The following is a 25,605-nucleotide window of genomic DNA, read 5'->3' on the forward strand; positions in this document are numbered from 1 at the left end:
TTATTTATTGTATTGTTTTTCACTCGATTCCGTACAGCCAATGATAGAGCGACTTCCAATTTTAAGTTAGAAAACAGCGCTATCGCTGGGAACAGCATCCTTTGAGCACGTTGCAGTTGTTGTACGCAGAGATAGAAAGTGAAATTTCACGTTTCGAAATTTCATAAGGCTCGAATAAATTTCACAAAAGTTGAAATTTATTAATTTTTTTTTAGAATTATTGATTGAACCTTTGAAGGTCTGAAAGCGTTTCAGATGTTCTTTTTGTCGATGCTGCGGTGTTATGCTACTCTACTAAAGGTGCCAGACACTAAGAGGGGGCAAAAAGGGGAGTTAAGAGAGCAAAACCCGAACCTAACCTCACAACTAAACGAAAACATTTGCAACGCGCGAATGTTTTATGCTTGGGGTAAAAAATTTCAAAATTTAGGATCACTGTTTCTAGGCGTTTCTTAGCCTCCTAAATGTATCCCCAGAAGTTTCAATAAATTTCATAAAATTTTCCATCTCTGACGACAATATTGCTTCAGGGGTTCCTAAATTTTGCAGGATTCAAAGGAGCGCTGTACTTTTACTGAACAACAAATACATGCAGCGTATTGCTGATAAGCTAAAAGCAGAGCCACGTGAAGAAAGAAAAAAAAAGTACATAATATATAGTATCATTCTTTACAAAAAGTGTTTCCGCTCTCATTTATTGATGTTTTTCACTCGATTTCCGCACAGCCAATGATAGGATACAGCGACTTCCAATTTTAAGTTAGAAAACAGCGCTATCGCTGGGAACAACATCCTTGGAGCACGTTGCAATTGTTGTACGACAATGATGCTTCAGGGGTTCCCAAATTTTGCGCGCGGAAATAAGCCCCGCTCTCACAATGCAAAACAAAAAAAAAAAACGAACAAAATGCGGTTGTTGCTTGTTTTTGCAACATGTTGTAAGATCGAGTAAGCCAGTAACCATCGAGTAAATGACGAGTGGATCTGTTGAAACAGACCCTACTCCGCGTTCATCCCCGAAAAATGTGAAAAGCCTGGAGCATGAATGTGAACTAACCATGTACGGTGACTGTTTTTCTAGCGACTAAGGCCAAAGTTGACCCAACCTGGAGGGGGCTCAAAGCTCTTGATTAAAAATTTAAAAAAAAGAAAAAAAAGAAAAACCAGTCATTCACTTCAATGAGGGACAAATCTGTATTTCCGCAATAACGAGTGGATGTCCTGAGGGCTGAAGGGCCAAAAACTCCGAAGGCTCTGAGGAATGCGACTGATTTTAATATCTTAGGCAGACAACATGAACAGAAACTTAACAAGGGAAGTTTTAACTTTGCAATTAGGATACGCGTTTTTCAACATTACACTGGGGAAAAGAAAAACACATTGGATCTAGAGTCCAGACTCTTGAAAATATTGACAAGAAAAAATACTCTTGATTCAATCGGATTTTTGCTTGAATCAAAACGAAATCCGCTTAAATGAAGAGGATTGGTTCTTGATTAAAGCTAGATTCTGCTTGAATCAAGAGTACTTTTTCTTGTCGATGTCTTTAGGAGTCTGGACTCTAGATCCAATGTGTTTTTTTCCCAGTGTAGTCATCTGAATGCAAAGAATTTCTGCTCCGAGATCCCATAACGAACGGAACACGCACACACACTTAGTGCAAAGAGCAGGAATGGAGCACGTTTATTTAACCACCTGACGTGTATAGACATTGTGCGTTAGTATCTAGTTTCTCGGCCATGTTTAACTCACGCATTCTCAGCCTCCGACGGAATGAAACAAATGCTATGCTATTTTTCTAACCTTTCTCTTATCTTCCTCGTTTGACGCCTCTATTCGTAAATCGGGCGCAATCCATTCGGATGCTGTTCAGCTATCTGGAGTAAGAAGGACGTAGATCCGATCAAAGTATCATCTAGATACGTCCTTCTTGCATTTGAAGGTAGATGAGAAAAAGGGAGAAGATCGAGCTTTTTCCAAGCTGGAAAAGCTGGAACCCTTCGAGGCAATCTTTTACGAAATAGAACCGACTTCTATAGCGATTCACACACTGGAACGAACGATTCTAAATGGGGAAGAAATCAATTGATGTTTTCAAAGTGCATGATGCACCTACAATAATCTGTGAAATTGTTAAACTAGTGAGGATACCATATCAAGATGCTATTGAAAAATTTAAATAAAAAATTTGAGTCGCACCTTGGCATGTTCATATAAAATTGATGCAATTTTATAGAAACACTAAGACATTAAATAAAAGGGGTGGCTCCATGAACTGTCGTTCTAAACGTTCTCAAATTGCCTTCAATGAAAGAAAACTATTCTGAAAACTTGAGAATATTTTTCTTCCCATTTTTCAGATAGTATTAATCGCAATTTGATCTATACAAGTTGCGCAAACCAGTCTTCCTCGTAAATAAATATTTTAGCTAGAGGAATTTGGCAATATTTGAATGGTCATACGACACGTTCATGACATGTTCCTCCTAAACACAATTGAGTATATGACCAGTGGCGGATCTCGTAACTGGCAAAATTGCGTTTGGTTTTCGTCTATCTAAATGTATGTTCGAAGTTCGAAATTAGTTGAAAATTCGATATTTCAAGAAGATTTTCTATGAATGAACTGACTTCCAAACCCTACTTCCGATACTCTTCTACTAACTTGCGCATCATATACGCCGCGTCATCTTGATCTTGAGCAACCGCCACCTGGTCATCAGCAAAGCACAGAGTAAATAGAGTTTCAAAATCACCCAAGGGGACACCCATACCAGAGCATTTCCTTTTCCATTCCTTCAGCACACACTCGAGATAAATTTGAAATAATGTTGGCGACAAACAACATTCCTGTTTTAAACCCTTAGTCACATAAACTTGTAACGTTCAACTTGTTACTAATAACTTTCGAAAAATCACCGAACAGAAAAATTAGGATTTTGTTTTTTTCTTTCTTTTTTTTTGGGGGGGGGGGGAGGCACTTTCTAGGGGCCACGTTGGCGCAGAGCCTTCATTTTTGAGGCGCCATGACCAATTTTTTAGGCGGATTTGGCGCGTTGGCGCCTGTGAGTTTCGAACACTGCTCATGGAGGTTTTACGCCGTATCATCACTTGAAGTCTCACTCGAAAAAAGGTATGACTCTGAGACCCATAAAAAATGGCTTGGAGATCCATAATTTCTAACCAAAGTGATTTACCGTCTACAGTATGACTTTCTGAGCCATAAATTATTGGTCGTGAACCTGTAAGCATGGCTCCACGAGCTATATTCTATGGCTCCATGATCCATAACTCGGCCGGTAAGTCACTCTTCCCATACTTGTTTCTTGAGTGTATCCATTACTTTGAATATATCTCACGTGTAAAATACTCATTTTCCAGAGCGGATAGGACCGAGGACCCGTGAGCGGCGCGAGGGGTCCGCTTTCCAATTTCCTCCCGACTTTTCTCGCGCGCTCCGCGTATGCAAACACTAGCCGGCGCGGCGGCGGCACCTCTCGACTCAAATATTTCAGCTCGGATGCGTTCAAATGATGCGGAAGCGCTCTCGCGAAAGAGCCCCGGCTTCGTGCCACGACCTCTCAGGCGTGCATGCACGCTGCTCAATTGAACTACATTCTCCAATAAGGAACTACTCGCAGTAACGAGGCATGGATGATCGATCATTATCTCCCCATTTGAAGCTATGCTAAAGAATCGATTACTAAGGTATTCGTTGCGAATACCCTGTTTATCGATCCATTTTCATAGGTTCAAGTGCAATATCGATCGATACATCGCAAAGCGAACCACGCAATTGGAACTACTATTCCTGGCTCCTTGTAGGAACAACGAGCGTAACATTAGTTGGACTGCATTCTGAAATTTGGACCTATAAATTCTGGCTCATCTGAAAAAACACTTCTGTGTATAGGGAAACTAATGGCACATACGTTGTTTTTAAACCGGGCCGGAACTTATAGTTCCTAATTGCAAAATGTAGTCCAGCTGTCCGGTCAGATACGTGATTCCATGGACGAGCCATGAATAGCGGTTCGTACTGCAAATGCAGTCAAATTCATCGCCGCGGAGTCAGAGGCGTGGCGTGCTTTGCGATAAATCGATTGATTTGCCTTTTAAACCTATGGGAAAGGATCGATAGACAGGGTGTTTGCAGCGAACACCTTAATAATCGATTCTTTACCATAGCTACAAATGAGGAAAAATCGAAAATCGATCATTCACGCCACGCCACTGCGCAGAATGTAGCCGAACCTTGCAATTTTGTTTCGGGCTCGTTGAATGGGTCAGTTGCACCTGGAAGATGCACTGGTAAAAAAACCTCTTGGTTCAAGAGTGCAGTTTCTTGTCGCCGGATTGTTGCTTGAAACAAGAGTCTGGACTCTTGTTTCAAGCAACAATCCGGCGACAAGAAACTGCACTCTTAAGTCAATGCACCGCGGCATTGGTCCAAGAGGTTTTTTTTACCAGTGTGCAGATAAAACGACGGTGAAACATCCAGCGGGTCGATTGTTGAGTCGTTATCGAACGACCTTAATCGATAGATTACATTGCCAAGATCGGGACTTATCGATCAAGTTTATTCGATAACGATTCAACAATCGATCCGCAGACCGCGTATCTCGTTTCCATAGTTTTAATGTCTCCGTTCCTATTTTATGTTTTACGGGGGAAAATTGAAATAATTAATTACAGTATTCATAGAATGTTTTTTTCGCACGAAGAAGAAAAAGAACATCACACTAGTTTGTAACAATTATTACCATTGAATAAATTTCCACTTAATCATTGCTAATGATTCAAAAAATAATTGCAGGCTATCCTCCGACATTCGTCGTTATATTATTCAATTTTTTACCACTATTTTTGGGCGTGTTCGTTCTTGGTTGTAGCTGTACACGGAGAGAAATTGCAACACAAAAGTTTGGTTAATACGGAAATAAAACACTACATAACCCACGACTTTGGTTGACACTTTCAAGAGAAAATACTAGCTAGTTTTATTGCGGAAATAAAAAAACGAGTGGTGAATACCGATGCTCCATTCGGAGGAATACATTTACCCAACCCTTCCATTGTTTCCTGAGCTAAATTCACCGCAAACTGTAACACGATCAACACAAAATTTGTTTTGTTCGGTGCTTCACTTCCTATATTAACCTAAAGTAACACAAGAACAAAAATATTTTAATCAGTGTAGTACCCACTATTCGTGTGATTGGTTTTAAGATGTTTAAAATAATCCTTAGCTGTCTCATACATTTTGGAGTTCGTGCTTTTGAAAGGCAATAAATATTTGAGCCTCCAGGCGACATTTGACGAAATAAAGGAGCATTATTTCAGCGCAACAGGATGCTGTCAAGAAAACAGTTTTCTTTGTTGAAAAGAGTCAATTTTTTTTTCAGCGAGCTATCAAGTCCACGACAATTTTCTTTCCTTTTTCAACAAGGCCCAACGGATGACAAGACATCGTTGAACCCGAGTTGTTCAAAATCATCATGATGTGGAGTGCCAGGTTGTATCTTCTTGTGGTTCCCTTTACAACCAGGTTCTGCGTAAACTATTACGCACGTGTCATGGGTATTGATGGAGGAGGTTTTGTCGTGATTAGAGGCATCCACGTCCTGGCATAGGACTCCCGATACCTCCTGCAGAACATTATTTTGCGATACATCCCGATACAACGTTGCATTCCAATATGTTGTACCGGCATCAGCTCCCGAGAAGCCTGTTGAAATTATATAACTTCATTGTAGGCAAAAAAATCAAATAAATAAATATATAAATAAATAAAAATAAATAAATACAAATTATAATAGTAATAATTAGATCTTAGATCAACTTTTAGTTCACTGGAAAAAAAATACATTGGATCTAGAGTCCGGACTCTTGAAAACATTGATAAGAAAAAATACTCTTGATTAAATCAGATTTTTGCTTAAATCAAAAGGAAATCCGCTCAAGTTAAGAGGCGTGGTTCTTGATTTAAGCTAAAATCCGATTGAATCAAGAGTATTTTTTCTTGTCGATGTTTTTAAGAGTCCGGACTGTAGATCCAACGTGTTTTTTTTTCCAGTGTTCAGTCCGTTGATATAAGCACGTCAAGTTTCGTCGGATGGTTCCTTGATATTAATTCATGATATTTATGCAATGTTATAGTATTTTATTGGTTTTTCAAGTTTTCGATTCGGTGTTCTAATTTTGCTTCAAGTGGTCAATTCCAATCAAGTATTGCTGACTTTGGCCTGTGGCCCGTCAACGGTGCTTATACCGAAAGTGATCCCTCTTCGGAGGTTTATGAAGAAAGATAGCAAACTAAAAAAAAAAAAAAAAGCTCTCAGACTTTGTAGTTCAGTCTGGTTTGGTTTCCTTTAGTTTAATTTAAATGAGTTTAAAACCATTTTGGTTGATTTCCAAAATTATTGCTCTAGACAGAGTGAGAAATAAAGCATAACAGAAAATGCTTCCTCATTGAAATTTCATGCAGAACACTTTGAATGTACGAAATTTCTTGAAATCAACTTTTAAGCGAAGAATTAGCATTCGTTGTTCCCAAGTTGGAAAATTCTAAATCCTCACTTGCGAAAAACTCAAGATCAACGTAAGGGGTCGTTGTTCAGAAATGGACGCCAAGGTCCTGCTGAAAATGACAAGGGGTCTAGGATTACCTGACATGAGAGCAGGAGAGAGGTCAATGCCAAACCTGATATCAGGGTTTTGGAAAAATCCGATCGAAAATATCACAAAACGCCGATTTTGAGAGAGAAACAAGGGAAGAAGAAAATTAACATAAATCTGTGATTATGAAGCTGAGCTAAACGCTGCCTAATATAAACCTGGCGCGGGGAAGGAAGGAAAAAACACGGAAAACCCTGGCGTCATTCAGACAGCCCTTAAAAGTCAAATTGACCATGGAATAAAGAATACTTATTCAGGCAATATTCGTTTCAAAAACATTATTTTCCTCCTCTGATACATCATACCCATAAACTTGTCAAGGAAGATCCATCAGAAAGAAGCATTTAATCGTAAAACGTACTAGAATGAGCAGAATGTTTGATTTGATTCGTGGGAGTCTGCTTAGCAGGTCAAAAGTTAGAATCGACTGGACTCGAAATGCTGAGCTGGTTGCTTAGTTATGACTTTAAATTGGTAAATCAATATGTTTGTTAAGTATGTTGGGTTTTTGTGATGAAAATATATACCTAGCAATGTTTCAACTATGACTCAATCTAGTGGACCACTGGACCATTCATCTACTAAATTACGTAACGATCCTCGTTTTTCTTCTCCTTCTTCTTCAGCGACCTGTAAACTGTGAACCTATTTAGACTTACGTGTGAGAAAACAGATAGCAAGTGCAGCAATTAAGGAGTTGTGCATTGCTATGCACGTTGGCAATTAGGTTGAAAACTTTAAAAACTTTAAAGAGTTGTATAACAACAAAAGTGCAACAGAAGGCTCCGGATAGTGTTTTAGACTGATAAACAACTGCTCGACGTCAATTATTTCGAGCGTAGTCAAATACAGATGTGTTATGAGCCGATGAAAGAATTTGAGCCGCACTTGAGCGATAAAATTTCGACGACAAATATTGAATAGCGATTCCATAAGTCGATTCCGCAACACCATTATTCCAATTTTCCCTTCAACTTCAATTTTTAAGGCAGTATTAAATCGAGGTTGACGAGGTTATTATGATACTTTTCAAACGGAAAACGGGTACATATTTCAGTCACTGCTTGAAGGTGGGTAGAATTTGATATTAATTGAATGAATAAATAATATTTGGGCGAAAATGTTCATCAATGGGATCCGGAGAGGCGAAAAATATGGCTGCAGCTTTATGATCCAGATTGAGTTCCGGCATACTGAGAGCGGCTTTCAGACCGGAAATTTGGATCAGCGACCGAATGAATTAGACCGTTTTATTTCTAATGAACCATTTTATCCATATCCATTTCAAATCTAATTTGTTTCTAATTATATATCATAGGTTATTGTATTTAATCTAAGATTCAATCGTGATACATTTTACTCAATGATGTCAATGTGTGTGTGTTGTTTGGTTTCAGCCGTTAGTGTCTCCATGAAGTTGAGACAACTCGCATACTGGAAATAAAAATACATCGGATCTAGAGTCCAGACTCTTGAAAACATCGACAAGAAAAAGGACTCTTGATTCAATCAGAATCTAGTTTACATCAAGAACCAAGCCTCTTAATTTAAGCGGATTTCTTTTGATTCAAGCAAAAATCCAATTGAATCAAGAGTATTTTTTCTTGTCAATGTTTTCAAGAGTCTGGACTCTAGATCCAATGTGGTTTTTTTTCCAGTGCAGCTATTGCGACGAATAATCTTCGCATTCTCATCAAAGTTTTTTCTATCATATTTAAAATTTGAAAATATATATTCTTCCGCATGCAAGGAAAATTTTCAAAATTCAAAAATTCCTGAGGGCAACCACATTGAAACAAAATAGGGCAATGTTATTGTCTTCGTCTGATTCTATCTCGAAACATCATCAAGAATTACAATGGGCTTCAACACAAGTTGAGAGGTCTCACAAAAACCAACCGTTACAGAGAAGGGGACAGAGAGAGACAAAAGTGTTCAAGATAGTTTGCTCTTTGGACTCAGTCGCGGAGAAAACTCGCATTTATCCGTTTAAATGCGGGAAAAAACAACTGACATGCTTTATAGTATTTTGTAGGTGAAAATTTAGCGTTCATTTTATTTTATCTCTAGAGGAAACGTCATTATAAGAAAAAGACAGAGAGGAGGACTAAGATACGAAGTTCTTAAAGAGTCTCATTGAAAAGCTTGCTGAAACGGACGGGATGACTAGAGGATGACAGGAGGTAGAGTCTGCTCTAATTATTTATTTCTATTTAAGGATCTAAGATTCAAGGACAAAGAAAAGAACGACGGGCGAGGAAGAGAAGAAGAGACGAGGTGACGAGAACGAGGACAGCGCGGGGAGGAAGGAACTCGTAAGAAAAATAATCGCATTATCGTGCAGACTTGCATAGTTGGAGGATCAGTTACTTTTCTGAATTTTCCGAGCGATCTAACGTGGAAAACTGGCTTTCGCTTGATATTCGAGTCCTCTTCATGACAATTGAAGAGACGAGGGCTTATTTGCGGTGATACGGTACAAATTACCTCCTGACTATTTATTTATTTACTCTGCAGCGGTACCACTCAAAAAAGAAGTTTGGATACACGTACCAAAGTTTGGTGCATATGGAACACGGATCAGTTTAGATTAGGTGCTTGGGCTGACATTCACCCAGCTAGAGACTTACGTTTCTAGTAATTTAATTACCGACTCTGACGCCAAGGTTGTTGGTGTGATCCTAAGATGTATTGCTCATCTCAATAAGATAAAATGACTGATTTTAAAAACTAGCTACGATGCACCCCACAAATTACTTCGAAGCCACGTTAAAAACAAATATTCCGTAAAATTGTTGCACTTGGCGCACAGTTGGAGGTTTTGAGGGACCTCCGGGCTCCTTACGAACAGCACACGAATATTTTTAAATTTGATGATATCTCCTTTAGAAAACTTTGAACAAGATCAAACCTATTTTTGAGACTAATATAAAGTGACTTACTCAGAAGATAGAAAGTTTCACTCGAAGTCCTTTGAGTTTACCCCAGAAATATAGGCAGGACTCACCTGAAAAAGATACGAAACAGAAATTAAGGGATTGGCAATATCAAAGAATTCAAGCATAGTAACAGTAGATATAATTAATTATTTTCAGCTCCAATGCGGATAGGACTGTTTTTCGAATGATTGAAGGCAACAATCATTGCCATGGACTCCACTGACACATTCTGCGTATGAAAAATGTTTTGTACGTGGCATGGCAGTCAACGATCGCCGCAATTTGTGAGCGGTTCACATGTTTCTTCGATGAATCACAGGAATGCAAATTATCTTAATGTGGGTTTGATGGTGAAAGACTTTCAAAAGTGTAAACTCGGCTTGAAACGCCTTCATTTTTCGTGATACACTACGCTTTGTAACGGAGTTAGTTTAGTTGCCGGTCCGATCCATACCCAACTAAGATCACATGCTCTCGATTTTACCAGTTACGACCATGTTTGTTACGGAGGAAAAGAGTCTATTCACGAACTCACAATGGGCAAAACAGTCAGAACTTCATTCTCATTCCTTTATTTCTGAAATCTATTATTTTCTATTTATTCACATATTGCTTGCAAAAGGCCGGCGATTGCTAAAAGCTTGTGACAAGAAACGGCAGACTTAGCCAGAAATGTCACACTTCACATTTTAATTGCCAAAGTTGTCGGTCCATTCGAAAATCTTCACTTGTAAATGAATATTAAGTCATTTTAGCTAATAGATATTTTAGATAATTGATTCCTTTTGGTTTAAATTCGTTTCCCTTGATTTTAAAAATTCCTAGGTTCTATTTACTGAATTTTATTTATGTATTAATTAACTAGAAAATCTTCACTTGTAAATGAATATAATAGTCATTTTAGCTAATAGATATTTTAGATAATTGATTCCTTTTGGTTTAAATTCGTTTCCCTTGATTTTAAAAATTCCTAGGTTCTATTTACTGAGTTTTATTTATGTATTAATTAACTATCTTTCTGAATCTTTGTACGGATAAACAACTTCACAATTACTCCCAACCATGTATAATCTTTTAATTTCCTCGTACGACAATATTTGAATGTTAGTATGCTTTATTTTCCGGTGACGTTCGGTAACTACTTCCTTTGGAGCCATAAAGTGTGTCAGCTACTACACTCGAAAGTAATATTGTCATTGACGAGAGAACATCACGTGTTTGAATTTACAGGAAAACAAATCCTCCATTTAAGAAAGAAAAAAAATTGTATGAATAAAAGGGCAAATTCTATTTTATTTCAACACCAAAAAATCGCTTCTTCGAGAAACTTTCTTTCAAACCGAAGTGAGAATTTCAACTGTTTTTGGGGGGTTTTAACTTCCGACCTTTGCAAAATTCCAATATTTTTCGAAGATTCCGCATCTATGTAAGTATAAAGCTGCAAAGTGTTATTCCATCGGGCGTTTGTTATTTGGATTTTCCTTTCGAGTGTTCCGTCCCATCTTCGACTCGAAGGCGCAACTCCGTTACACATGAGCTCTGAGAGGCGAGAAGCCGCGGGGAGAATACGGCTCAACTCTAACTGCGAGCACGCCCTTACGCCGAAGAAATGACGCATGGCGGTTTGTCCGTTGCTTATTTTCTTACCGGCTCACCAATGAAATTCAAAGAAAAGAGTGCGAGTGTTGCTTTTGCAGCCGCTGGCCGTAGCCTCAGCGTCATGGTTGACTCGGTCGCGAGAGCGCTCAAAACCGATCGTCTTTTTGAATACAGCTCGGCAGTTTCACAAAAAAAGAGAACAATAGAACCAACCATTATTGGTCCGGATAAACTCCGATGTTCCCATTTTATAGAAAAAAACAATGGACCACTAGACAAGGTACGAATTGCAGCATTCTGATACATGTTTCTTAACTAAAATTTCACGTAGAACACGATGCGCACAGCAAAAATTACCGAAATCAACTCCTTCTGAAGATATTTAATGCTCCTTGATGCGAGAATTCAAACCACCCGCTCATGAAAACTCAATGCTCTGCGTGATTCACAACGCGCGCTAAACGTTATCATGACAGTATCTGCGATTTAAAAATCTGGCAACCTCAATCTTGACGCTTTGGCTCAGCTATAGCATATTGCCTATAGTTTGAACATGGTGGGAAATGAACATTGCTCGAATGAAAAACTTGCTGAAACCGTTGTGGTGCGCGATTTGACTCACGTACAGCTTTGAGTTTCTTGTGAGCGGGCAGTTCAAATTCCTCGTAACCAATGTGAAATTAAAACGTTGATATCTTCGTTAGGAGTTTGTTTCAGTAATTTTCGTTGTGTTAATCGTATTTTACGTGAAATCCTGGTTAAGAAACGTGTATCAGATTGCTTAAATTCGTACCTTGTCCAGTGGTCCATTTTGGGGGTACTTCCTACTCAATATCCTTTGATGAGGTTGAGCCTTCCTCGGGAGGGGGATGTGTGTGTGTTGGCGCTACATACATATTCTTTGCGTAAAAATAAAAATGATGATATAATAGCTAGTGAGTTTATTTTTTAAAAAAATCTCACAGCTTGAGGCAGTAAGCGTTTAGCATTGAATGTCTTTGTCATAATTTTATGAAAGTTCCTCAAAAGAGGAAACAGGTATAAACAATTAACCATTTGATCAAGAGACCAAGATGTTAGTTAAAATATGCTTAAAGTAAATGATCGTAAAGATCAACGTATCCATTATAATATTCAACGTGAAGTTAAAGCTGGTTTTGGCGGTAAAGCGATAAAAATGTTTCACTCTTAGTGTCATAGACATGTTCCAATGCTGAATTGGACTACATTTTGCAATTTGGAACTATAAATTCTAGCCCAGTTTAAAAACAACGTATGTGCCATTAGTTTCCATATGCACATAAGTGTTTGTCCAGAGGAGCCAGAATTTATAGTTCCAAATTGCAAAATGCAGTCCAATTAAAAATGTAATATTTGCTATGGAGTATCGCCAAAACGATTTTTCAACTGAAAATGAAGTTATAACTTTCACCAAAGGATTATTTCACCATTAAGTTTTATTTAAGAAACATACAAATCGATGACTCCCAGGGTTTCTCGAGAAGGGACAAAGAAGGCCCTTTTAGGGTAACTTTTCTCCCGTCAAAATATACCCTTCCAAAGACTCTCATTGAAATGGAATTTCAGTATAGTGCCCCTTCCATTTCGCCTAATACTTTATGCTTCATCTCGGGTTAGGTTGCCATGTCAATCCGAGCCCAACTCTGAACCAACAGACAAATTATTTGTACTCCAATTAGTGCTAGCCTATCTGAGAGAGACCTGAAACCGCATTTCCTCCTGTCCCCTGGTCCAGTAGCGAAGCATGAATGATCGATTTTCGACATTTCCCCATTTGAAACTATGGTAAGATATCGATTGTTAAGGTGCTCACTACAAACACCCTGTGTATCGATCCTTTCCCATAGTTTTAAATGGCAGATCAATTGATAGATCGCAAAGCACACCACGTCACTGCTATATTCCCTTAAAACTACTCCTTAAAACCATCTAAAAGCAAAGCCATATTTTTTCAGAATATGAATCACAACTAGGATACCGTGCAGCCTGAATTTATTATAGGACGATTATTAATTTTAAAATCATTCCAATTTTTATGTATGCTTCTTTTTGTCCATCGCACGTGGAATCTTCAAAACGACAGATGCGTACTCAGATTCAAAAAGATGAAGAAGGAATTTAACCGGAGCGAGCTCACTGAAAAAAAAAGATCGGTAGAATTTACCATTCCTTCACGCTGTATCGCACACACCGTCAATTTAGAGTCAATTCTGCAGAGAAAGGTAACGTTACTATACAGGTGATCCAAAAGTCCCTTCCACCCCCTCTAACTTTTTACCTAATTGAGATAAAGATTTGAAACTTGGGGATATTCCTAGGTCAAAGGGAGCTACTTTTTGGCCCCCTAAAATTTTCAGGGGGGCCCCCCTTGGGGGGGCAACGGCCCCCAACTTGCAATTTTCAAATAGGAAGACCCCCTTTGTGATAGCTCGTTCGAAAGAGCATAAAAAAAGAAAACTTTTCGCGCAAACCCGAAGTCAATATCTCAAACCGTTTCAAAATGGCGGCCGGTTAAAGTTCAAAATGGCCGAAAATTCACACCGGTTATTTGTCGATGGATTTGCGCGAAAATCGGTATGTAGGGGTATTTTGACACGAGAAAAACGAATTTGACGTTAGATTTTCAAAAAAACCAAAATTTCCAAAATGGCCGCCGGTTAAAGTTTAAAATGGCCGAAAATTTTCACCTTGGTTTTTTCCTGATGGATTTGCCTAAAACTTGGAATTTGAGAGTATTTTGGCATAAGATAAACAAATTTGAACTTAGATTTATAAAAAAATCAATTTTTGGTCATTTTGAACTTTAACCGGCGGCCATTTTGGAAATTTCGGTTTTTTTGAAAATCTAACGTCAAATTCGTTTTTCTCGTGTCAAAATACCCCTACATACCGATTTTCGCGCAAATCCATCGACAAATAACCGGTGTGAATTTTCGGCCATTTTGAACTTTAACCGGCCGCCATTTTGAAACGGTTTGAGATATTGACTTCGGGTTTGCGCGAAAAGTTTTCTTTTTTATGCTCTTTCGAACGAGCTATCACAAAGGGGGTCTTCCCATTTGAAAATTAAAGTTGGGGGCCGTTGCCCCCCCAAGGGGGCCCCCTGAAAATTTTAGGGGGCCAAAAAGTAGCTCCCTTTGACCTAGGAATATCCCCCAAGTTTCAAATCTTATCTCAATTAGGTAAAAAGTTAGAGGGGGTGGAAGGGACTTTTGGATCACCCTGTATACTGGTCTAGGTAACCATTCCTCTGACAGAATCGACTTGAAGATTGGTAGAATTTACTATTCCTTCGCTCTGTGTGAAATACAGCGTGAAGGAATCGTAAATTCTACCAATCCTTTTTTGTCCAGTGAGTTCTGTAAAAAACGGAATACCGCATGAAATATTCAATGGAATCGTGAATCTTATAGCGGGTAGTCGAGTAGTAATAAAACGGGTGAGTGGGAAATGAGGGAAAACGGAGCGAAAAAACTGGAGAAGTTTTTCACGAGGAAAACACTTTTACTGCGTGTGAATCTGAGCCAACGGTGTGTTTAGCACACCGCATTTCTCGAAGTACGACTGGGTGCACTTCGAATGCCTCAGAGCTCAAGTTTGGAAAACGGTCGAGAGAATATGCGCGCTGGTGACGTCTCTTCTCAATGGTTAAATTATGCGATTAATCTCGTATTCTTCAACTCGTGGCTCTATATTTCAGCTGCCAAATTCTGCAAAAACCTTGCCGCGAACCAATTTCGGATGAAGCTTCATGATCGAAACATCGGATGCTCCTTTAAAGGGGAATACGATTTTGAAAGTAGAATATTTTGGTGCATCAAAACATAAAATCATGAATTAATTAATGAAATATTGAATGAATCGTATAAAATGTCTTAAAACGAAGTAAAATGTAAGTTTTAATATCTTGAGAAATCGCGGTTGCGCTGATTCCTTCCTCGTACAGGTAGAGTCGGAGTTCCCTCCATCAGTCGGTTTAGCTCATTTTCTTGTGTTAATTTTTAATTTTTTAGCGTTTGTTCCTGTTAAGAATGGGCATGTAATTGGCCCGAAACGTTCTGGATATTTTAATTCTATTTTCTTAGCCTTGTAAACCAATCTGTTTCGTATTTAATGTGTTTTTGTCGTTATGTGCATTTGGGCTATTGTGATTCATCTCTCACATCTTTAAAAGTTGTTGGATGAAGAGGAGGCAATCTATTACTATCTCTACTGACACATCCGCATTGGCGTGCGCGCAGATAATTGTTTGTGAGTATGCCAGATAGGTAAAATCTGCAGGATTAGGAGGTCTGGAGCCTCTCCACCAGCTTCCTCTCAACTGACCCGTTTAAAGGGGTCAAAAGCGATTCTTCAGAATCTTCTCCTACGTAGAATTTTGAGAAGGACACATGTGGTCTTCACCTCTACTTGAGACTTTGTCTAATGGCCAATTAAATCTTAGGCCTTGTCCACACGAGCGCGGTTCGCGGAACTTAGTTCGAGGAACTTGTTCCCGGGACAAGTATTTAGCTGAGCTGAAAACTTATTCCACCTAACTCCGGAACTTCCCTCGTACTCCGAGCTTCTACATATGTTTCTTTTGATGTGAATTTGTTTGTTTTTGTTTTTTACGTCCCTTCCGGGTATTGAAATTTATTTTAGTTACTTTGGCGGCCGTAATAATCCATTATTTTGCAATAATTGTATAGTTTTATTGAAGTTTCGGTTCCAGTTCGGGCGAACTCGTGTGGACAGCATCCCTCCTTTCAAGGAACAAGTTCCGGGAACTGAGCAGTTCGTCGAATAAGTTCCTGGAACCACGCTCGTGTGGACAGGGCCTTATAGTCAAAATTTACAAAATTCCCCTTAAATTCTACATCCAAGAATTCCTTAAACCTCTCCTTATTGCAATGTAAATCATATGATACCTCTCGAATAAGCAGAGCTGTTCAAGGAATGGCATACGAATCCTCTTAGCCGAAAGAGGTAAGTTCTCCTGGAGCAGAGCTTTAAGAGCCAACCGCTTTGAAACTTAGCTCTCCGATACGAGCACGTACCTGCCGCTGGACAACGTTGTGCTGGCGGATAAAATATTAGTGGGTGATAAAGTTGTTTGCAGCAGAGAAGCTCGCAGGAAGTGAGACCGACAAAGGCTCCGTTTGAAATAGCAAGGAACGGTAAATACGATTACGACCTTTGAGGAAGCCGCGTCAACATCCTTGCCATTTTACCGGCGACGCCTTTGCTTCCTACACCTACCCATTCCGAAACGGAGGTGGATAGGCAACGCCTGGTGCAGGTATCTGTTGACTTTGCGGGTTGCAACGGTGGCAAGCGTGGTGCATCGGCAATCAAAATAGCGCGGTTGTCTTGTTTTCATTTTAAAATCCATCAGCCTATATTCGTCGATAATCAATGCACAGCCAGTGCACCAGAATTCGGAGATTCGGCAACACTGGAATGAACCAAATTCCCGGCTGATGAAACCTCAATTCTGTGGCGACAGGGTGAAATTTGCAGGGATTCCTGTCGTGCCCCTAAGTGCGCAAGCCAAATCAGCGCGTAGCCAAAAAGGCCATTTTCACTAATGATAATCGTGATAATTTCTGCGTGCGAAAAGGTTTAAGAATTTTTCCAGACGTACACTCACATTGGATGTATTTCTACCAAACAGAACTGTGTGCATTATGACGTGAACCCTGTTATGCGTATATTCTTATGGGTCTGAGGGCCCAAGTCTCAATCCACACACGGAAAAAAAAACTCGTGCGTGGGACCCGAGGTTTAGGTCATATGGATCTCTGAAGTTTTCAGATTGAGCATCTGAACACTTTAGGTCGAGCTGCCGAGGTTCGGATCATACATCAGAAACTTCAGTTCTTACATCTGAAGTACTTCAGATGTGAGAACCGAAGTACTTCGGATGTGAGAATCGAAGTACTTCGGATGTGAGAACCGAAGTACTTCAGATGTAAGAACTGAAGTTTCAGATGTGTGATCCGAACCTCGGCAGACAGACCTTAAGTGTTCAGATGCTCAATCTGAAAACTTCAGAGATCCATATGACCTAAATTTCGGGTCCCACGCACGAGTTTTTTTTCTCCGTGCACCGTTCCGTTTGGCAAAAATACGTCCGATTAATACTGCTTTAGTTTTTTAGCTTAGCTTAAGTTCGGACAACGGGAATGAGATTTTTTTCAGCTTTTACCTTTCCCTTTTGAAAAACGAGGAAATGACGATACCGATAAATAGTATATTAATCGGTTTTGCCAAAAAAGTTTTAAGTTTATGTAATTTGTGTATAGTGCCGATAAAATTTTACAACCGTGCAATATGCAACAACATAGTGAATTCAAATGAGTCGGATACGGCTTGCATGATGGTTTCTTTTCGTAAATAAGGAGTTCTTACATCTTTCTCTGGGCAAACCTGGTTGAAAAGGAAGGTAAAAAAACAGCGATGAAGAGAGAGCTCCTGTATGGGGCAAATTTGAAAACACGTGTGACGAACTGCGCAAATTGTGTGTTATCTGTTAACGAGTGGATTTCAGACCTTTTAGACGTGCTCATCTTGATTAAGAGGAGATTTTACTTCTAAAAGGCTATATGGACCGCGTTTAGCAGAAAGAAACCAAGCCATATTAGCTATTTCCAAATTATACTGGGCAATTTGATTTTATACAAGAGAACGTTTGTACAAATTTTTTTGAAAATTCACTGAAATGCAGTGGCGTGGCGTGAATAATCGATTATCGATATCTCGCCATTTGAAGCTATGGTAAAGAATCGATTACTAAGGTGTTCGCTGCGAACACCCTGATAATCGATCTTTTTTGATAGGTTTAAATGGCATAACGATCGATATATCGCAATTCACGCCACGCTACTGCTGAAATTTGCAAAAAAAAATCCACACAACCCATTCCATGTGAATAAGTAAATTGCTCAATCCAATTTGGCTAAAACTGATGTGGCTCGGTTCCTTTCATGCTTAACACGGTCCATCTGTGTGTCTTGATATCTTGCTTTCAACTGGCTCATTACTACTTGACGAATACCAGCAGCCAGTGGCGAGGCGTGTATGATCGATTATCGATAGGTCTCCATTTGAAGCTATAGTAAAGAATCGATTATTACAGAGTTCGTTGCGAACACCTTGTTTATCGATCATTTTCCATAGTTTAAATGTCAGAACAATCCATAAATCGCAAACAAGGTGTCTACTGAAACAGCCTGGCCGAAAATCAGTACCTCTACAGTAAGTACTTTTTCAGTACATTCTCAAAAATGTCAGTACATCCTCAAAAGAAAAATTCAGTTCTTTATCAGTACTTCCATTTGACGAAATTCGAAAAATTTTAAAAATTTGAATTTCTCGCTTACATTGCGAGAAAAAACCAAAAAATGAAAAAATTCCGGGCATTTCCGGACTTTCCGAAAATTCCGGACTTGTAGACACCCTGCACAAGCACGCCACGCCACGCCACTGCAGACAGCAGAGGATGAAAGTTCGTGGAACGGATGAAAAAAGAAAACGAGAAGCTGAGAAGAAGCCAACCCTGGATTGAGACCGTGAGTTTCGCGAAAGAGACCGGAGTTATGATACAACGAGCTCGATATCGGAACAGCTCGGAGCTTTCTAACTGACAAATATTTAATCATTTTACTTTCACTTTGGTGAACTCGAGCGCGGCGAGGGCTCTCTTCGATGGAATTCCCCAAGGAGTTTCGATTGTATCAATTCCGGCAATAAATGGAGCTGGTGGGGAAGACGGGAGGGGGCGGGGCGGAGGAGCCGCATGCACTAATCACGTAAAACCCCGAAATGAAACTTCAGGCGGAGACGCCTTTTGGGGGCCCCTAATTGTTTACAAGAGCTTTGCGATGTCTATAAGTCTTGTTTCCTCCAACTTCGAGAATGGAGAAGTTTTCACCGGGGGACGGCATTCGCGAAGCCGCGCTGCGAAGCGCGAGTGTAGACACTCAGATGGACTGAGCGTTGAATTTTTGATCCCGTCGAAGTGTTTCGCGGTGCGTTGCGGTTTACTACACACACAAAGATGTCGTGTACATTTTTATGAGTCTCCAATGACGCTTTCATGGATCCCTTGGAGTCGGATTTAAACGAGCAAGATGGTGTCAAAATGGTGTACCAAACTTTTGCTGGCGCAAAAATAAGAGTTTTTCCTCATAGATAATGTCTCAAAAATCACGATGAGCGCATCAGCAAACTCTGAAAAGCACTCCTAACTTCACAATCTGCGTAAGAAATTTGCGTTTTTCAAAGCTTCCGGCTTCAAAAAGGAAACTAAGGCACAGGTGAAACATTTCGTTAGAGGAGTCGTTCCATTCAATCCCTCCTCAATAGGGCCGACGTTTCCGCGCGCAAGTTTGGGAGAGCACGAGCTCAATCAAGGCGGATATCTATCAACGCGAGAAAAATGTGTTTTTGAGGCGGGAAGCTCGAAAAGACGCAAATTTCTTTTGCAAATTGTGAAGTAAGGAGTGCATTTCAGACTTAGCCAATGCGCTCATTTTTGAGACATTTTCTTTGAGTCACAACTCTTATTTTTGCTCTAGAAAAAGTTTGCAACAAGCCCATTCCAGGCGTAATAATACTCCTTTTAATCTCCGACTTCTAGAATGCGTTTATTGAACAAACTTTGATCGATGATTGTCCATAGTTAGACTTCTCCTGTGAGTCTCATTCTTCCCTCCCTCAAAAATGAGCTCATAGTTTGGGTCTATCCACATCGAACTTTTATTCTCTTCTCATACCAATGGCTTATGACAGAATAATTGTAACCGACATTTTTTTCCAGGAAAATTGAGTTATTTGCATTCTACACATACAAAGAAGGGTCTCGGTGCGAGTGAAAAAATCTGATGATGCTACCAAACGCCAAATGCACGATATAAAACTTCAGAAATTGCGAAATACGTCGAGAGCAATCGGGTGAAAGGGAAGTTTACTTGTGGCATCCCGAAACAAAGAAAATTTATTTACAACCCTTCTGATAAATTGCTTGTAAATACAAATGTAAGTACATCGTATATTTAATGTTAAAGGTAGATAGTCGGAGACCCTTAAGGTCTATCTGCGTTGAAAGATGCTTGCAAATGTTGTAAAAAACAATCGAGGTGCCTTTTCGGATGCTCAGCATGTTTGGAATCGAAAAGATCTTTAAAGTGAATAATAATCGAGACCTCAAAGATACTGAAACAAAATTCAAGAACGAGGAGTTTAAAGCAGTCCTGGTTTGTATTTTTAAAATATGATTACATTATATTATATGTTAATAATTTAGAATTAATCTTAAACAAGAAATCTTAAAGGCTGTAAAGATTACAGCTCTTTTGCTCTGAGCTACTGAATTTAGGTACTCTAAGCTACTTATACAAATTCTCTCACTTTTCTGCTGCAACATTGGCGAAAACGGAATTGAAGGAGTGCAGATACGGGTCAATGGCGAGGCGTGAATGATCGATTATCGATATTCCCCCCATTTGAAGCTGTGGTAAAGAATTGGTTATTAAGGTGTTTGCTGCGAACACCTTATTTATCGATCCTTTTTTATAGTTTCAAATGGCAGAGCAATCGATATATCGCATACCACTGATACGGGCAAAAGGAGCTGGAGAAGAGGGGCAAGGAGAGTAGGAGGAGAAAGTTCCAGACGCACCACTTTCACGAAAAATCCGTCACAAGTGCGGTCGTGGCAAAGAAATAGAAGTTGGGTTTTATGAAAGAGTAATGAGATGAATCGACTTTCTGTGTTCTTCCGTGCGGAGGAGTACGGGGCAGTGACCGAATGATGGGATTCCCTAAAGTTTAACGCACTTTTACGGTACTTACGATGAACGCAGTCGATATTTCCACGAAGAGCACCTGCTCAAATGATGCTGGTATGCAGGATAGAAGAATGCCTCTCATAATTTCTCATCTCAAAGGATTTTCGATGGTCATACATTTTTCGAGGGCGAAACAACGAGGTGGATTCCAGCGAATTTCATAATTTATCTTCATTTTATTTTTCCCGGAAAGGAACTCACTTAAATGCTACTAATATGTGCTGAACAAAAATGTTTCTGAGAACTCTTCATTGCTAGGAGTAATACTTGTAACTTTTCACGGGACAACCTTTGATGCGCATTCGAGCAAAGCTGTGCGTTTTTTTTCGTCGTTCCATAAAATAGTAATTTTAAATCCAAGTATCGTTATTTCAGCAAAGGGGATCTCACTTCATGCGTAAATGAGAACTTTTTTTCGATGGTAATTTAAGTTACAACCCTATAAGCGAAGAGTAACCTCTAGTGCAACGTTTGAAAAATATGTTAATTATAAAAAAATATACGTATTTTTGAACGAGGAAAAAATATTCACAAAAAATTTAATAATAAAAGCTGTTGGTCTATTCTATTTCGAAAATATTTAACACGAACGGATAAGTGCATTTTCGACTTTAGCCATCGAATCATTTCTGGCTTGACGACCATTACATTCTATCGATAACACCTGTGAGATTTGCTCCTCTATTAGGAATTAGAAGTTGAATTTTTTTTTTTCACTTTTCTTCCACTCATAAGAACGTTTTGCCCACTACTTATAAAACTGACGATGAAGCCTCAATTTTATAGGCATGACTTGTGATAACCAAGTCTTTCGCGTCACAGTTCCATCTCAGTATGGCGGACGATGCAAAATCATTCGATGTGTATACTCCGCGATAATTTAATGCACATCCCTTTGAAAACAAATTCACCGCGTTAGTTTGTGACACACGTTGGACCGCAATTATTGAGGAGTAATGAATGATCCGCCAAGGGCAATAATTAGCTGTTAATGTATGGTGAGTGGCAAAGGGCAGTGTTGCAATGCTTAACAGAAAATAACTATTTCCCCTTTGAAAAGAAGAGGATATTGTGCGAAAATTACCTTCTAAGTACATTTCAAAAAGATATGGTAAACTTAATAGCCGGTGTGACGTGCGTTCGAGTGCCTTTAAGCCGCTGTCACACTTACATTCCTGACTATACATTCTGATAGTGCCTTCCGTGGTTTGTGAGACAGTGTACTGAGAAAAAGCTATGGCTTATAAACCAATTAGTGGCTTATATGGAACACCACTAATAGTACTAAAGGCAGCATATGTATAAAAATAGCACACATACCTTAGTGATGGAATATATACGACATACCTTAGTATGGTTCACAGACCGAGAACCATTTACGACTATTAGAGGTGTTCCATATGAATCACTGATTGGTTTACAAAGCCATAGATTATCTCCTTGTGGGCCATTACCGACGGTCCATTTAATCCGTGAATGTCGATGCATCTTTAATTGGACCACTTGTATGTGACAAGAGCTACTAAAACCTAACTAGTCAGTTTTCTGATGAGCCTTAAGGTCAATGAGAATGCTTGTACTCTAAAGCCACTAGACGATGCTGAAACAGTCACACCAACGAGGTTCCATATTTGTCGCTCAAAAACGATTAAAGCTACAAAAATTGCAATTACGAGTATGTTGTTAGAAAGATAATACCCTCAGCTTTTGAACAGTGTATTGGTCTTTTGGTATTCCTCCTCTGTATTGCTCGCATTTTTCCGCGGTCACCTCAAAAAATTTCTCGCCGCCTCTTGAAAGTCTGAGATTTGTTCGGAAGAATGAGAAGAAAAACGTCGGAGTAAATATTGATAAATTTTCTTACCAAAAACACTGTTCAACATTGCAAAGCTCCTGTCGCAAATTGTATTATACCCAAAAACTGTTGGACTATTTAAATGAATGTTCCCCAAGATGAATATAAAAAATCAGCTCTAATCAACGTAATGTCCGTTGACATTTACATATTTTTAAGATCTTGGTATCAGTTTGTTGATCCCCTCTCGGAAGAACGCTTTTGTTTGTGGATCGGTTACTCTTTCTCAGCAAGTTAAGCCCGACCTTTTAGGTCCCTGAGAGCTCCATCAATTAAAATGTTCAGTCCCATCCAACAAAGGCGCTCACAATCAGTCTTGCGTCCGTAATATCGTCGTTTCCTATAGAAGAAGGGACAACTTCCATGCTTGCAGAATTAACTCAATTCAATTGTTTGTAAGAATATGACTATGATATTTCTGTACAAACTTATGCTGATTTTTGATATTCATCTTGGGGAACATCCATTTAAATAGTCCAAGAGTTTTTGGGTATAAATACAATTTGCGACAGGAGCTTTGCAATGTTGAAAAGTAGGCAGGCTCTTTCATTTGGAAAACGACGAGATAAAAAACGCTTGGACACTTCAAAGATCCGCGAATCATTCGACACATTGGATAGTCTGACGGGGATTTCGAAGAATATTTGGTTAATCTGACAACACTGCTCGTGGACAGCGTGGTCGCGTCAGAACCACAACTTCAATTAAGCGCGGTCCATCAACCCCGAGGCTGTGTAATTCATTTCACGAGAGCTCGAATGGTCAACAAATAATTATTGGCACAGGTAACTGAAAAAAGGGCGCTCTGCAATTCAAAAATTAGGGAGGTGGGGAGAAGAAAGAGCACCGGGTGGTTTTTAACTTTATTTGGAAGAGAAACCTTTTTTTTAGAGGAAAGCTACCTTTGTTCGGTTTCGTGGGTAGGGTGGAACGGTCTGTTCAAAGCAAAATTTTCATCGCAGAGAAAAAGGGAGGAGGTATCTTGATTAATGTCTCCAGATCGGACAGTAATGTTTCCGTATGTGAACAACTGAAAAGTGTGCGGTTGGTTGGTTTGTACATTTATTTAGAGGCGCCTTAACAATACATAGTCATTAACACGCCTTGGAAAAGACTCTTGACGGTAGTATACTTTCTTGAAGGGTTGAACATTTCGGGGAAAAAAGAGAAAAATGTCGTTTATCAGAGAAAGAAGGATTTTACAAAAATCCGGTATTATTTATTTTTCAAAGTGATCTTTTATTTATAATGACTGATCTGTCATGTGTAGTTCAAGTTTTCTCGACGTGAACGGGAAATTTAAAGATATGTGTAGAGTGGCGCGTATTTTTTCTATAAATGTTCAGGCGTGTCAGATTGAACTAGCGGGCTACGCCCCCTTAGCCCCTGCATGGCCCAAATCCCAGACGGCGCACTATGGTCCGAAACTTAAGAATAGGAAGAAACAAGTCGGATAATGGCTGAAAGATCCCGAAAGTTTCGTGACTGGTGTTTTTTGAGTCGCTAATTTTAAATTTGATGTTAAATTTCCTACATTTTAACACTCTGACCTATTAATTGTGGGCAAGTTTATGGCACGCTGCGGCGCGGCGTGCTGCCAGCCTGCCAGCTCGTATTTCACACTGGCGCCTACAAAACCTAAAGGGATACTTCAAGCATTGCGCAATGCTTGAAGTAGCCCTTTGGGTTTGGAGGTGTCAGTGCGCGTTTCGCGCTGGCAGCACGCTGCGGCGCCTCGCGGCCTCCGAGGGTTAATCGGAACAGAGGGGGCTCATCGTATGGCTAGCGGCCAAAATCTTAAAAATCAGCCCGGTAGATCTTCAAGACAAACTGTGACAAAAAATTAACTTTTACACAGTTTAAATGGGAGAATTAACAGCTTTACCACGTAATGTAGAAACACCTGGGTTATATTCCCAAAATCTGAATAAAATGAGCAGCTGATCTGAGGACTATCATCTGTCGATGCCGCAGAACTCATGGAAATTGGCCGAGCTGAAGGCAGAACGAACTGGGAATAAAAATGAAAATTTAGGGGGTCAGATAGCATATAGTAATGATGATTATCTGAAAATTCCATCAAGAGAATTCACAGGTTTTCGAGTATGGTAATGTTCGCTATGTAATTGGAAGGAATCTGAAAACGGCCATAAACGTCCGTGCGGCGTTCCTCACAGGCGTATCCAGCTACCTCGAATAAGACAGGGGGGGGGGGGGGAGGTGTCTGGGAGCCTCCCCTGGAATTTTGGTCAATATTTGAAGCAGCTAACATGCAGTTTAAGTCAAATTCGTTATGAATGATAACCGAATACTTGTGTCTTTCCTTCTGGTTCCCTCCGTTCTCTCCTTCATCCGTCCTTATTCCTTACTCCTTCTTTCTGGCAAACGGGAAGAGAAGAGGATGGTAAGCCCCTTACGCTCTCCCTGGATCCGCCTATGGCTTTCCTCAGCACAACGCCCACGATTTGATGGTTGTTCCGACCCAATGGCAAGGCGCAAAGACCACGAAATAAGTGCGAAGCGTTCAAGAAATGGCGTAATTAGCGGCTCGCGAATGTTGCGTCATGATTAATGGGAGCGAACAGTTAACGCGACGGCCGTGACAGATATTGTGCTTGCGAGTGTTTCCTGCGATCCTACGGCCGTCGCGGCCGACGCGTTTGACGTGATGGATTACGCC

At 39.8% G+C, this 25,605-nt stretch overlaps 2 protein-coding genes and 2 long non-coding RNA genes across 5 annotated transcripts in view; 2 read left to right on the plus strand and 2 right to left on the minus strand.

Annotated features, from left to right (window-relative positions):
* The window catches only part of LOC140223852 (uncharacterized), a 378,065-nt gene that overhangs the window by 87,394 nt on the left and 265,066 nt on the right, over window positions 1–25,605 (plus strand). The window lies entirely within an intron of this gene.
* The window catches only part of LOC109040242 (uncharacterized), a 326,654-nt gene that overhangs the window by 49,734 nt on the left and 251,315 nt on the right, over window positions 1–25,605 (minus strand). The window lies entirely within an intron of this gene.
* On the minus strand, window positions 4,479–7,501 carry LOC109040247 (uncharacterized). Of its 2 annotated transcripts, none has more exons than XR_011899131.1 (2): window positions 7,206–7,346; window positions 4,479–5,728 (listed from the first exon to the last, which is right to left on the minus strand). XR_011899131.1 is itself a non-coding variant. In XM_019056106.2 (2 exons), the coding sequence occupies exons 1-2, from the start codon at window positions 7,381–7,383 to the stop codon at window positions 5,442–5,444; spliced, it is 333 nt and encodes a 110-aa protein (XP_018911651.2). In that variant the 5' UTR covers window positions 7,384–7,501; the 3' UTR covers window positions 4,481–5,441. The 2 variants fall into 2 exon arrangements, 1 of the variants encoding a protein (XP_018911651.2); XM_019056106.2 differs by having other exon boundaries at window positions 4,481–5,728; window positions 7,338–7,501.
* Window positions 7,616–9,697, plus strand: LOC140223851 (uncharacterized). The gene is made up of 2 exons (XR_011899132.1): window positions 7,616–7,748; window positions 8,897–9,697. It is a non-coding gene; the product is annotated as an uncharacterized lncRNA (long non-coding RNA).

This window comes from Bemisia tabaci, chromosome 1 (genome assembly GCF_918797505.1).
Source record: "Bemisia tabaci chromosome 1, PGI_BMITA_v3".
NCBI classification, from domain to species: domain Eukaryota; kingdom Metazoa; phylum Arthropoda; class Insecta; order Hemiptera; family Aleyrodidae; genus Bemisia; species Bemisia tabaci.